Source organism: Molossus molossus, unplaced genomic scaffold (assembly GCF_014108415.1).
Source record: "Molossus molossus isolate mMolMol1 unplaced genomic scaffold, mMolMol1.p scaffold_m16_p_6, whole genome shotgun sequence".
NCBI lineage: Eukaryota > Metazoa > Chordata > Mammalia > Chiroptera > Molossidae > Molossus > Molossus molossus.
In genome coordinates this window covers 53,724,838-53,737,805 of record NW_023425399.1, presented here as the reverse complement: position 1 = coordinate 53,737,805, position 12,968 = coordinate 53,724,838, and the positions used below count along the sequence as shown (strand labels likewise).

The 12,968-nt window shown below is 46.1% G+C and overlaps 1 protein-coding gene across 13 annotated transcripts in view; it reads left to right on the top strand.

The window, feature by feature from the left end:
• Positions 1-12,968, top strand: part of EEFSEC (eukaryotic elongation factor, selenocysteine-tRNA specific) — a 450,913-nt gene that overhangs the window by 375,289 nt on the left and 62,656 nt on the right. For 10 of the 13 annotated variants that reach the window (XM_036246063.1, XM_036246068.1, XM_036246075.1 and 7 more), the window contains one exon: positions 4,972-5,628. In XM_036246063.1, coding sequence (XP_036101956.1) covers positions 4,972-5,628 — 657 coding nt within the window. Of the gene's footprint in view, positions 1-4,971; positions 5,629-5,751; positions 5,866-6,873; positions 6,952-7,204; positions 7,247-12,968 lie in introns of those variants that run through there. The other 3 variants (XM_036246073.1, XM_036246070.1, XM_036246071.1) reach the window with 3 other exon arrangements.

The window sequence follows — 12,968 nt, the reverse complement described above, 5'->3', positions numbered from 1 at the left end:
GTCCTTGGCTTCCTCTACCCTGCTGATTAGTCCTTCCAATGTGCTTTTAATTTCTGCTATGTCATTCTTCATTTCCACTTGGTTGGTTTTCAATGTTTCTATATCTTTACTCGTGGTGGAGCTTCCTCAAGATCATGGCTGTGAACTCTACTCTGATAACTTGCTTAACTGCATTTCATTTATCTCATCTTTGGTAGAGTTCTCTTGTTCTTTCATTTGGGATGCGTTTTTTTATCATTTTGTCTATCTCAGTGGGTTTTGGAGCCTGCCAAATTTTTCCTGTGTTCTGGTGTTAGTGGCTCCCTTAAGTGCATTTAGATGAGTGTGGGAGGACCCACATTAAACACCACTGTCAAGTCTTACTTTCCTGAGTATATTTGCAATCCCAGGAAAGGTTCAGTTATCCTCTAGCTTTTTGCTTGGAGGCTATTAGTGTCAGTTACTTGATGAGCCTTGGGTTGTAGCCCTCACCTGAATGAAAAACTCCCTTAGGTGTTCAGAGTAAAGAGCATTTCCAGAGGGTGGGGCAGATGCTGGTTGTTAATAAGCATTTCTCTGTCCCAATTTGGTGTGTTTAAATTCCTGCGGGAGGAGCTGTTTCTTCTCCTCGGGGCTTTGTGGAGGGATAAGATGGCCACTGTCCTATGAAGGAGTTATTCAGCACAAAACTCTTTGTGCTTTCCCAGCTCTCCAAGCTCCCGAGTGTGCACACAGTTCCAGTCCAGTTCTCCCTTTCTCTTTTGGAGCCCAATGTGAGTGGCTGTAGCTAATTTAGTACTCTGTCCAAGCCCTCTGGGCTCTGGAGCTGGCTTGGGATTTTAACCCCATGGGAGCTGCTCACAGCTAAAACAGCTGCTGTCCATGGGCTCCCAATCTGCCTTCTCGAGCCTCCGCAGACCTACCAGTCGCGATTCTGTGGTCTTTTTCTTGTTCGTGGTTATATGAATCCTTTTCAGGTGCTTTTATGTTGCTTTTTCCTGATGATTTGTCTTTATTTTAGTTGTAATTCCAGTTTAGTCCTGGGAGATGGTCTGTGTAGCTTCCATTCACTCTGCCGCCATTTTTCCAAAAATCTGTCTGTGCCTCTAACCTGACTCCACTAACCCCATCCAGCCTCACTGTCCTTCAGTTCCTTACACAGGCCACATTCTTTTTTACCTTAGAAGCATAGGCCCACTCTGCCCTTTCCTCTGCTTGGAGTCCCTGTGGGTGGTTCCTTCTCATCCAGCTGGTCAACTTCAGTGCCACATCCTCAAGGGAACCTTTCCTGAACATGCAGGAAGAATTAGATCCTCCAGTTATTCTAATAGCACCTCCCCATGTTTTTGTAATTCTGAATTTATTAGTTGATGATTTAATTAATGTCCCCTGCCCCACCCAAGCCTAGGACACAAACTGTTTCTGTTCTGCTCACCCCTGTATCGTTCAGGGCCTGGTACATGAGAGAAACTTAATAAGTATGTGTTGAGTGAATGTATATTCAGCTTCTCAGCCACTTGACATGGATATTAGTAAATACAGGGATGAGCAAAAGTAGGTTTACAGTTGTGAGTGTACAAAACACAGCTTATTCTTATTTATTTGTATTACAACTGCAAACCTAATTTAGCCTACCCCTGTATTCATTGAGTGAGTTGTTAAAAAGATGGGTAGAAAATAAATGACTGAAAGGAAATTCTATTTTTCCCATTCTTAAGTTGGTAAAACTAGCTACTTTTGTACGGTTTTGGTGTCCTAGATGGAATTTTGTATTCTTGAAATGTGTCTTGGTGGAATGAGAGTTTACCAGTGACTCCATGTGGCAATCTGTGTGCATGCACCCTGTGAGAGCCCACAGTAGTGTTATGCTACCCTGTATCCATCTTTATCTGTTTCACAATTTTCTGTCTAGGCCTTTAAAAATCTTGATTTGCAGTTATTAGTCTTTCACAGTGCTCTCTTAAGGCATTCTTTATTATTTCAGTCATAAGAGCACAAGCCCTGTTGAAAAAAGAACATGTTTGAATAAAGCCTGGTTGGTGGTTGGCTTAATGGGTGGGGCTGGGGCTGTCAGGTGGTACAAGGCTCTGGCCACCCTCTCTCACAGGGAGGCTCTTAAACACGAGGGTCTCTTGGGCTCCCAGAAGGTCTGGAATCTCAGCTCAGTGCTCTCTGCCAGTTGTGTTTTTGCCACAAGGGGCATTTATCTTCCAGAACCAGGGGCAGTCATTGTCTTCAGATGTGCTGGGTTTTCAGCAGCCTCTTGTTCTTGGCATTGAGGATGCAGCAGTAGGTAGATGTTGGCCCTTGTCTTAAGGATTTAGAAGTGAGCATATATAGGAGACTGGATCATAGTCTGTGGGTACCATGTGATATACCACATTAGCAGTGAGGGTGCCACAGGTGCTGCCAACACAGACACCAAGTCAAAGTTCAGCAACTTACACAAAAAAGCAAATTATTGATTAGGCATATGTCCTACATATGTAGTCAGCCTCTATTCAACCGTATGCATGTGTATATAAAATGAAAGTGAATGTGACACACCAAATCCAAAAGGAGTGGTTATCTCCAGCTGGGGCAGGTAAGAGAACTAGGTGGGATGGGAGCACATGGGAATATAGAGTTCTTGGTAATGTTGAGTCTTGGGTGGATCATAGGTTGTGGATATTTATTATATTGTTATTTAAATTAGTAAGTACATAGAGGTGGGGCTGACAGAGCCGGCAACCAGCATGACAAGTCAGACTCAGAGCCACAGAGGATAGTAAGAAGTTCTATCTAGAGGGGGCAGAAAATTCCCAGGATGTGCCCTGAAAGCTGAGGCTTTAGGGTGAACAAAATTTTTCCAGGTGAAAGACATCTCAGGGAGAAGGAGCCTCATGGACCCAGGGCAGAGACATACAGAACTACAGTGTATGCAGTGAATCATTCAAGCTTCCACTGGCTATGGTTGAAGGCTTGGGAGAACATGGGGTAGGAAGAGCTATAAGAGAGGCCTGGTAGTGGGAGGCTCCAGTGGAGGCAGGGGAGCCCAGCAAGCAGAGGGGATGCTGAGAGCTGTGGTAGCCCCCACCCACCCTGAACAGCATCACTCAGTGGGAGGGACTGGTTTCCCATAGAAGTTCAGTTGACTAAAGCATCTTTCTGTTCACAACAGCTACACCCAAAAGATTTTAAAGTCACTATGTAGAATATAGGAGCTCATGTAGGTGTTGGTGTCAAAGGATTGCATCATCAGACCTGTGTTTTAGAAAGCTGGCTGGGAGGAAGAAGGACAGGGTTTTGGACCAGAGAACATCTCACTGGGCTGCTATAGTTCTTGGGGAAAGAGTTGTGATTTGGGTACCTACCTCACTAGGCAGACACTTAGTGTAAGATAATATTCAAATTCTCCAGTAACTTTAAGATGCATTTCTAAAAATCTAAGTTTGCCATTACCCTTACAGACCATTTCAGAGATGTTGTATGTTTCTCTTTGATTGATCTTGACTGTGGCTTTTGACGCAGTGCTTCTCACTTTCTCTGTTCCCTGACCTCTTGGTTAGGTAATTAATGATCTTTAAACAAACACTTGCGTATTATAGCTCTCCAGGAAGGGACCTAGGCCTGATGTCAGCATAGCATTCTCCTTTTATCCAGGGAGAAAATGAGTGTTCCATATGCCACATTTTGTAGATGGGGGTGTTTGTCTGAAATATATTACACATTTCTCTGCTTTGCTAAGCAGAAACCCATGAACATGATTTCATCTCACCTCTGAGACAGTGGATCTTAGTAGGAACATTCATTTATTTTGTGAACATTTGTTAGAGCCTGTTTCATGTCTGTTCCTGATTTACCAGCTGTGGATACAGACATGTGCCTGGTTTAGAGTCAGTGTAATGGTTTAGAAGAGAGATAAAATCAGGTTTGCCTAAACTCCTGGGTGACTTCCCACCTGCCCGCCCTGCCCGCCCTGCCCTCCCCGCTGAAGCCCCCCCCCCCACCTCTTTGTTTATTTCTAAAATTCACCAAGCCTCTTTCAGGATATTGCACTTATTAGTTCCCCTGTTTAGAACTTTTTCTGGACCTTCACACAGCTCCTTCCTATGATCATGTCTTAGTTCAGACATCACCTCAACAGAGGTCTTTCCTGACCACTGATCTAAAAAGCTAGACCCTCCCCCAGCCCCAGGTTTTCTCTATAATGTGTTATATGTAATTATATTAGTTATATATACTCAAACATAAAATTTTGTATTTTATTTGTATTAATATAAATTTAGTTAATATTAACATATTAATATATTTGCAATTTTATTTTATTTTTCCTGGGTACTAAGCTCGTTGGAAACAGACCTCACTCTATTTCTGCCCTTAGAACAGTGCCTGGCATACAGCCAGGATCTGTGTATCAATGAATGAAGAGTGGCCCTGCCCTGGAGAAGCCTGCAGGCTAGGAGCAGCTGGGTACAGATTAAGCAGTGATAGCACAGCAGGCTGAGTGTGATTCAGAGGGGCTGGGGTGACACCACGGAGAACGAGACAGATCCTACCCACTGGAGTCTGGGAAGACTCCACAGAGCAATGGTATGCTTTCAAGGACAGATGGGCATAGCTTGGCAGGCTGAGGAACTGGAACTGGGGGCCATTCTACAAAGAATGGTAAGCCTATATAAGAGGGCTCAAGGCAAGAAGGTATGGGACTGAAGCATGGGATGAAGCAGGGACTAGAAGGTTGGAAGAAACTAAGGTAGGGCAGGTTTTGGCTGCTGTGACCACTGCCCACATCCTAAACTAGGATGCCCTGTGGACCTGGACTTCATATTTGCAGGGTGGAGCCTTCTCTGTCCAAGGGGAGTCTGACCAGCCCTAGAGCACCCTTTGGCTGGCACTTCAAGTGCCAGTTAAGTGTTGGCGGCACTGGACAGGGATTTCTCCAGCTGGAGCCCCTCTCCTCAACCTCAAGGCTTGTGGGTTTCATGAGCTTTGTCTCTTGCTCCTGACCAGGTGGTGAAGAAGGTCAAGTCCATGCAGATGTTTCACATGCCTGTTACCTCGGCTGTGCAGGGAGACCGACTGGGCATCTGTGTTACTCAGTTTGATCCCAAGCTGCTGGAGCGTGGCCTGGTATGTGCCCCGGAATCCCTGCACACTGTCCATGCGGCCCTCATCTCCGTGGAGAAGATCCCATATTTCCGGGGGCCCCTGCAGACCAAGGCCAAGTTCCACATCACTGTGGGCCATGAGACGGTCATGGGCAGGTTGATGTTCTTTAGTCCTTCCCCCGACAGCTTTGACCACGAACCTGTGCTAGACACCTTCGATTTCTCCCGAGAATACCTGTTCCAGGAACAGTATCTCTGTAAGGATCTGGCACCAGCAGCAGCAAGCAGTGGCCAAGCCAACAAGAAGGCAGGCCAGGCCTCAGAAGGTCTCTGTCCCCGACAGCAATGGGCACTCGTGGAGTTTGAAAAGCCTGTTACCTGCCCTCGACTGTGCCTGGTAATTGGTTCCAGGCTGGATGCAGACATTCACACCAACATGTGCCGGCTGGCCTTCCATGGTGTCCTGCTGCACGGACTGGAGGACAAGAACTACGCCGAGAGTCTCCTGCCCAGGCTGAGAGTATACAAGTTGAAGCACAAGCACGGCCTTGTAGAACGGGTAAGCAGCTCCTCCATGCCCTTCTGTTGGGCTCTGGTGGCTGGGATGGATACAGTTTGGCATCTGAGATGAGAGCCAGGTAGGCCTCAAAGACCTTCTGGTCCCAATTTCTGTTGTTTTTAGGCAAGGAGACTGAGACCTTCAGTTGTTGAGTGGCCCAAGTTCTCTCAGCCCATGAGTCATTGTGCTGGTGCCTAAACCCAGGCTGGGGAGCCCACTATACTCACCACAGCCCAGCTGCTCTGGCCCTCCTCTGGAGCTCACATCAGGCAAAGTAGGTGTGGCTGTCACACAAGCCAGTTTCAGACAGCAGTGTTTCACCTGAGCCAGCAACCAGCTGTGTCAGTGGCCTTCCTGAGCTTTGGATGGGAGGCTGGGCCCTACTCTGTCACCCTGATGCTAGGCCCTGTCTCTCAGTGAGGGGCTGAGCCTTCATCAGGAAGGGTGGCTGCCGTGTCTGTCCCAAGTTGGTCATGTCAAGGGAGGAAGCATGGCTGGTCATGCAGGCCAGACTAGGCCAAGTCTGTCCTCAGCCTGTAGGGTAGAGAAGTAGGAACTAATAGTAGCAGGGTGTGCCAGAGAACAAGAAGTGAGAAGGCTCAGGAAGATGAAATCGAGAGGGAGGGCCTAGACTGCTGGCTTTCTGGGGTACCTGGTGTCACTGGAGGCAGGTCTTAAGTATGTGGGTAAGCTAGTCTAGTTTATAGGAATACCATTAGAGTGGATAGATGTGGTGGCCTGAGAGAGCCTACACAGGGTTCCAAAGTCCTGCAATTCTCTTCTCTCATTGGGTGGACCTGCCTACTCTCAACATCTATCCATATAGGTCTGAGTGGGAATCCATGCCTATCAGGCCTCAAATGAATGGGTGGACAGACATGTAAATCTCACTGTCCCTGGAGCTTTCTGCATAGGTGTGGGTCTGTGCAGGCAAGGAATGGCTGAGGGTGGGCCCAAGACTGGGCATTAGCTGACTGAGCATGACAGTACTGAGACCCCAGTGTTGGGGAGCTCAGGCTCCTAGTTGGGTGTGCCCTGAGGCTCTCATTAGACCCTACAGTTCTGTTCATCAGACAGTGGGATGAGGTCACCCCCTGATCTAGCCCTGCTAGTGTCAGCAGAGGCGCTAGCACAGTTTCAGACCCATACCAAACAGGTGCTCAGGAGGAGCCCAGAGCCTTGGGCATTAGACAGTGTTGGAGTTACCATTGCCTACCACCCTCCTGTCTTCCTCTCTTTTTCCAGATCCTCAAGTTTTCTCTCTGGAACTGTCTGTCATTGAAGACCATTCCCCACCCCTCTTCATCTCAGAAAGCTTCCTAGGTACTCAGGCTCTGTCCCTCTTCCTCTCCTCCTACACCTAAACCCACCCTCCAGTGGGGAAATGAGAAGCCCATTCCTTAACCACTCACAGGTCCAGAATTTGGGATTCCCAGCTCCATGAACACAGCCCTCCAGCTCAGCCAGGCATAGCTTAGTTACCTTGTGTGTAGATTCTGGAACTGGGTCTACATCTATCTCTGCTGTTCTCTGGCAGGGGACTAACCTCTGTGAACGTTGGTTTTCTTATCTGCAGAGCAGTGGCATATACCTAAGTTCCTAAGGTCACTGAGAAGTGTTGAAGGCTGACCATGGAGCCTGTTCAAGGGCTCTGTCAGCCCTAGGCCAACCCCAAGATACTGTTGAAAATGAAGGTGAAACATCACTCATTTGTCTCTTGATTTATTAGCAGCATTATGGAGTATAATTATTTTGTGGTGAAATATCTACTGTGGAGTAAATGCCCCACTTGGTATATTCATGGATCTAATTGCCCTCATGCAAGCCTGTCAGTGGTGGGGTGAGTCACCTCCTTTGGGGACAGGACCGTGTATTTGTGAGGAGAAGCAAGTAAACACACTGCTGAAATTAATCAAGCTGGAGTGTCCTTGGTGGGAGACTTTCCTTCCTGGTAGGATTGGTAAGGCATTGAATTTGGAGATCAGATTGTTAGGGCTCAAACCCTGGCTGTGCTGTGCAACATTGCATACCTTGGACAGCCGTTTTATCTCATCATCCTTGTTCATTCAGGGCAAACTATTGACAACATAGGGTTGTTTTTGAAGGAGCCACCATAGCATAGGTCACCATATGTAAGAGTTAGTTCTAGTGTAGGTGTAGCCAGAAGGCTGGGCTGTTTATGAGGGGCGACCCTGTTTGCTTTAAGCAGGACCCAGAGTGCCCAGAGATTTTCAGATCTCTTGGCCGGCCATGGCCTGGGCCATGTAGCAGACTGGTCAGATGTACAGGGCTAGGGCCCAGTGGGCCTGGGCTTCATTTCTGCTCTTGCCACTGCCTAGTATGTAAATGGGATAGTTATGAGACTTCCCTGCACCTGAGGTATGTTACAATGCTGCCCTGTGGGGTCAGATGGAGGAGAGATAGGGGAATGCATGTGAGGGCCCAAGATCAGTGCTTGGCTCCTCCAACTCTGTGCTTGCTCTTTTTATGATTATTCATTTTCAAACTTTTTGAGTCAGAATAATCTGACTGGAGCTTGGAGCCAGATTGGTATTTCACTCTTTACCCCAGGACATCATTATCCCTCTCTGAAGCAGAGGGACCAGTTCCCTGAGCCCTGTCAGGAGCCTCGCAGGGCTGCTGCAAGTGGCATGTTTGGGGAGAGAGCTAAGAGTCAGTCTAGCTTATGGGTGTGGTTGTCCAGGGCAGGGAGAGCCCCATGCTGATCTTTCCTCAACCATGCTTGGCTGCCTCCAAAATTTTCTGGGCACATCACAACTACCTCCCAGCATCCTGGGCACGCCTCCATTCAAAGAAGTCTCGAAGAGGCCAAGCCATCTTGAAACAGTTCAATTCAATGCCCTAGGACAGATCTTCATCACCATGGCAAGCCAACGCCCAGCCTTTGCTCTGTGATGCTGGGTAAGCTCATTGTGTCTGCTCTGCAAGCACGGTCTACTTTCTGAGAGCTCAGCTTAGACCTCCAAGATGTCCTCCATTCATAGAGAAGAAATGCCCAGACCTCAGTAGATATGTGTTGAATGGACACTTCCCACCTGGAGGTATATAGGTCTTCTGAGCCTATTACCCTAAAGGTATTATTCACTCATATGTTCAGATGTTTACTGAGCACCTGTGTATGTCAGGCACTGCTGATACAGCGAGATGGACAAAGTTCTTGTCCTCACAAAGGAGACTGACAAGGAATAGTAAATTGGACACTTTCAGGTAGCAGGAAGTTCTAGAAAGAAAATAAAACTGAGGGAGGTAACTGGGAAATACTGAAGACCATGCAATACACATTGCAGAGGCCAGCTCTCAGCCCTCCCCAGCATTTCCTCTTCCTGTGCTAGTTTTCTCTGGATTCTCTCTCTGAGCTGCTACAATCAAATACAACATAATTAACTCACCACTGAAAGTGGCTTTCCTTTCTCAGCAACAAATGAGTCACTTGGGAACTGACCTTGGTTGTAGCCTCATTCTCATTTTTTATTTTTGTGAAGAAATTCTGCTGTGATAAGATATGCTATTTGAAATTTTTTCACTTTTCTGACCATTGTTTTTCTGTGAGCTGGGAATGTAGGTATTTGATGTCAATGTATACTGTATTCTGTCAGCAGAGCCAATAACAAATACAACACTTTGTCATATAATTCAATAAAATAATATCCACACTCCGGAGAGCCTCAGAAGTATGGCATTCGAAGTCCACTTTTTCTGTTTTGAATATGCACTGGTGGATGTGCACTGATAATACAAGTAAATAAGTAAAACACATGGTTGGGTGAGATGCTGTGGAGCTCTCCCTGTGTCACTGTGATTTGTTGTGCACCCAGCACCTCCTAGGTCTGTGTTGCAATTGCTCAGCTCTGCTGTGAACAAGAAGGAAACAAGTCAGCATAGCTGAATGCCAGTAAACTTTACTTATGGATACTGAAATTTGAATTTCTTATAGTTTTCATCCATCATAAAATAGTCTTCTTCTTTTAATGTTTTTCAACCCACTGGAAAATGTAAAATCTATTCTTAGCTAAAGACCTTACAGAGATAGTGGACAGAATTTGGCCCTCTCACTAGTTTTTCGACCCCTAATAAATAGGTATCTTGAAATAATACACATCCTACAAGGAAAAGTCTGACGTCACAGCTACAAGTTCTCCACTCTCTCTGCATTCCCTAGGAGTTGGGTTCTCTGGTGGTATTAATAGAGCTAGTCCTGAGCCCTCACCCCAGTGGGGTGAAGGGAAGTGAAGGTGTTCTGAAGGGCTGTCTTTCTAGGGAGAGGGCTTAGGGAAGGGAATTAGAGCATATGGTGATGAGGGAAATTGTTAGTATCCTATTTTAAGTAAAAGTATAGAATTGTGTATAGAATTATGAACACAGAAAAGAAATTGTGAATGGAATAGAGAAGTATATAGAACTTCCACATTAACTAAGGAAAAACTGCAATGAATTAAACCAACAAAAATAAGAAAAACAAGAACACTGTTTATAAATAATAAAAACAGAAAGAACAAAATTATGTGTTAGTCACTCTAAATGTGAGTAGCTGAGTTCTCCTATTTAGATACAGAGACTGATAGATTAAATAAAAATGAAAAATCTGGTTATATGGTGCTTATGTGAAGCATACTTAAAGTGATAAACAAAGGTTAATAGAAAGATGTTAGGTGACTATAAACAAAAAGAAAGAATGAGTAATAATATTAATTTCAGACAATGTAGAATCTAAGATTACGAATACTAGCCAAGATAAAGAGAGACATCATGTAATAATAAAAGGCACAGTTACAAACTTGTATACATAAAACATCCTTAGAAATCCAAGGAGAACTTGATAAAAAAAAGGAATGATAATTGCAGTGGGGCACTTTAAAGTGCATATTTCAAAATTGGATAGGCCCACTAGAAAGCACATAAAAGACAGAGATGTAATACAGTCACTATGCTTGATTTCTAGATAGGCAGATGGAAACTCTTACATCCCGTGAATAGATAATATATGCTTTTTCTTATGTGTCTACCACATTTACAAAAACTGAACATTCAGCAGTATTAATTTTAAAGATATTTATGGAACACTCAGTATGTTCTGTTTTCAGGGCTGGAGATGTAACAGTGAATAAGAGAAGCAAAATTCCTTTTCACATGGATGGTAGATTCTAGTTGTATGTGTGGCTACAGAGAAAACCATAGGGGATTTTTTAAAGTAGAAACTATGAACCATTGAAATTAGGAATGAAGAATTTATATGTAGACATGGATATAGATATATAGTGTATGTGTTCATTCATTCATATAGTTTCTGCTTGGAAATGAGCAAACAGTAAATAATTGTCCATTTGGTTAAGGTCATTTCTCATACTGTCATATAATGTTGCATCCCTTAGTAATAACTTTTTTCTCTTTTTTAGTTTTCTTGCAGTTCTGTGTTTCCTCGAAGGTGACTTTAACACAGGGCCAAGACTCAGACCCTTCCTTCCATAGCAGCAGTATATAACTAGGATTCAGTGCATTTTCTTCATTGTATTTACTTTTACCATCAGATTCCTGTTTATGACAAACCATCTAGTTTTCTCTTTAGGGTACCATATGAAGTTTCCCTTTTTATCATATGCATTTTTAAAAAATGTTAGTACAGGTGTGCAAAGGCCTGGTGAAAATGATGAGGGATGAAGGGTGTGTCACAGTCAAGGGTGGGACATGGTGGGCCATGTCCCCAGATGTCCCTGCACCTTAGCCAGGGACTCCTCTCTTAGGGAGCTCAGGGCAGTCTCACAGGAAACAGTGTCTTCCTAGTACAGGACAGACTACTGCCTATGCCAGAGGGACATCCAGAGGGCTACAGGGGCCAGGAGAGGAACAAGACCTCTGCTAAGGTGGGAGGAAGTAGTCTGGTCAGGGAAAAGCACAAAATGCTGCTGAACTTTGAGCTGTACCTCATCATTGTGCAGTCATTGGGGGCCAGGTGGTAGTGGAATAGGGGCTTCCCAGATCCAGGCACTGTTTCTACAGAGGCACAGAGCTGCCATTGCCTGTCGCTGACCATTTGGAAAAGAACCCTCAGCCCAGGGCGCCCAGCACCTGGAGGGCAGGGAACAGGAGCTCTAAGAGGCAGGCAGGGTCAGCTACTAAAGCCAGGCTCTTTATCCCCGACCAGGGGAAGCAATGCAGACACGGGGTTAGGGGAGGCCAGGCTCTTCTGTTCAACTTGTGCTAGAGAAATCCTCTGAGGAGGGCCAGCAGAGCAACGTACAGGGAGGCTGTCCACTTGAGGTTCCCAGCCTCGCTCCTCTCACCTAGCTCCAGCACCCTAGATTGACTTGAGTCATCTGGCCATCACGAAAGTCTCTCTGTGGGGCCCTGTTTTCTTACTTGTAACAATTACATGAAAAGAAGTGGGTCAGATGAAGGCTTGCTGCCAAGGACTGTGAGTGTTCTCCACCCTTTACAGCTCCATTTCACACCTTCTACTATTGCCACGCCGCAGGGGTCCTTCCTCACCTCCCTATTCATCTGCCTCCTTCCCTGTCCTGGCAGCTTGCACAGCTCCACCCAAATCATTTTCTATAAAACAAAGGTAGTCCTGCCAGCTCTTACTCTCAAAAATCTCCTTTGCCCTACCTCACCACCAGGACAAATACAGTGCTTACAGCTTAGCACACCGTGGCTGGCCTGCCACTAATTGTGAAGTTAGTGGCAGGTCGGAAAGGCAGGCAGGTGGGATTATTTGTATACTTCCTTGAGACCAGGGCTGAAGGAGAGGAGAGGGCCAAGCATGGTGATGTCTGCAGGCCATGGCTACAGGGAACCCAGGAAGCTCAGCCAGCCAGCCTGCCAAAGTCCCAGGGCCTGCTGGGTAAACCTGAAGATTCTCTTCCCCTTAGTTTTCTTACTAGGGAAATGGGGGCTATAGCCTCTGTTTTGTGGGGTGATATAAGAAGGGGAGATCAATCCAGGTGTTTAGTGCTGTAACTGGTACTGGGTAGGCTCTTATTGAGCAGTGGTATCCTCATTGCTGTTTACTCAGACTTTCCTCATGGTGCAGATGCCTGGGTTCCCAGCTGAGGTGGTGGCAAGAAAGCTGGCACCCCTTGCCCCCTGTGGTGGAACAGGCAAGGCGCCTACTGGTGCCAGGTAGGAAGGCCTTAGGGCTGGGCCAGAGGAGCCTGCAGCATCCACCCAACCGAATGTAAATAGACAGCACCAGGAGCACTGGCTGGCTTTGAAGTTGGAAGCAGTGCTGCCTCCCTGCTTCTGGCTTGTCCCTTACACTACTGATGGTTTGTTAAATGTGCCTGGCTGGGATTTGGACCAGTCTGTGATTGCCCCTGCTAAGC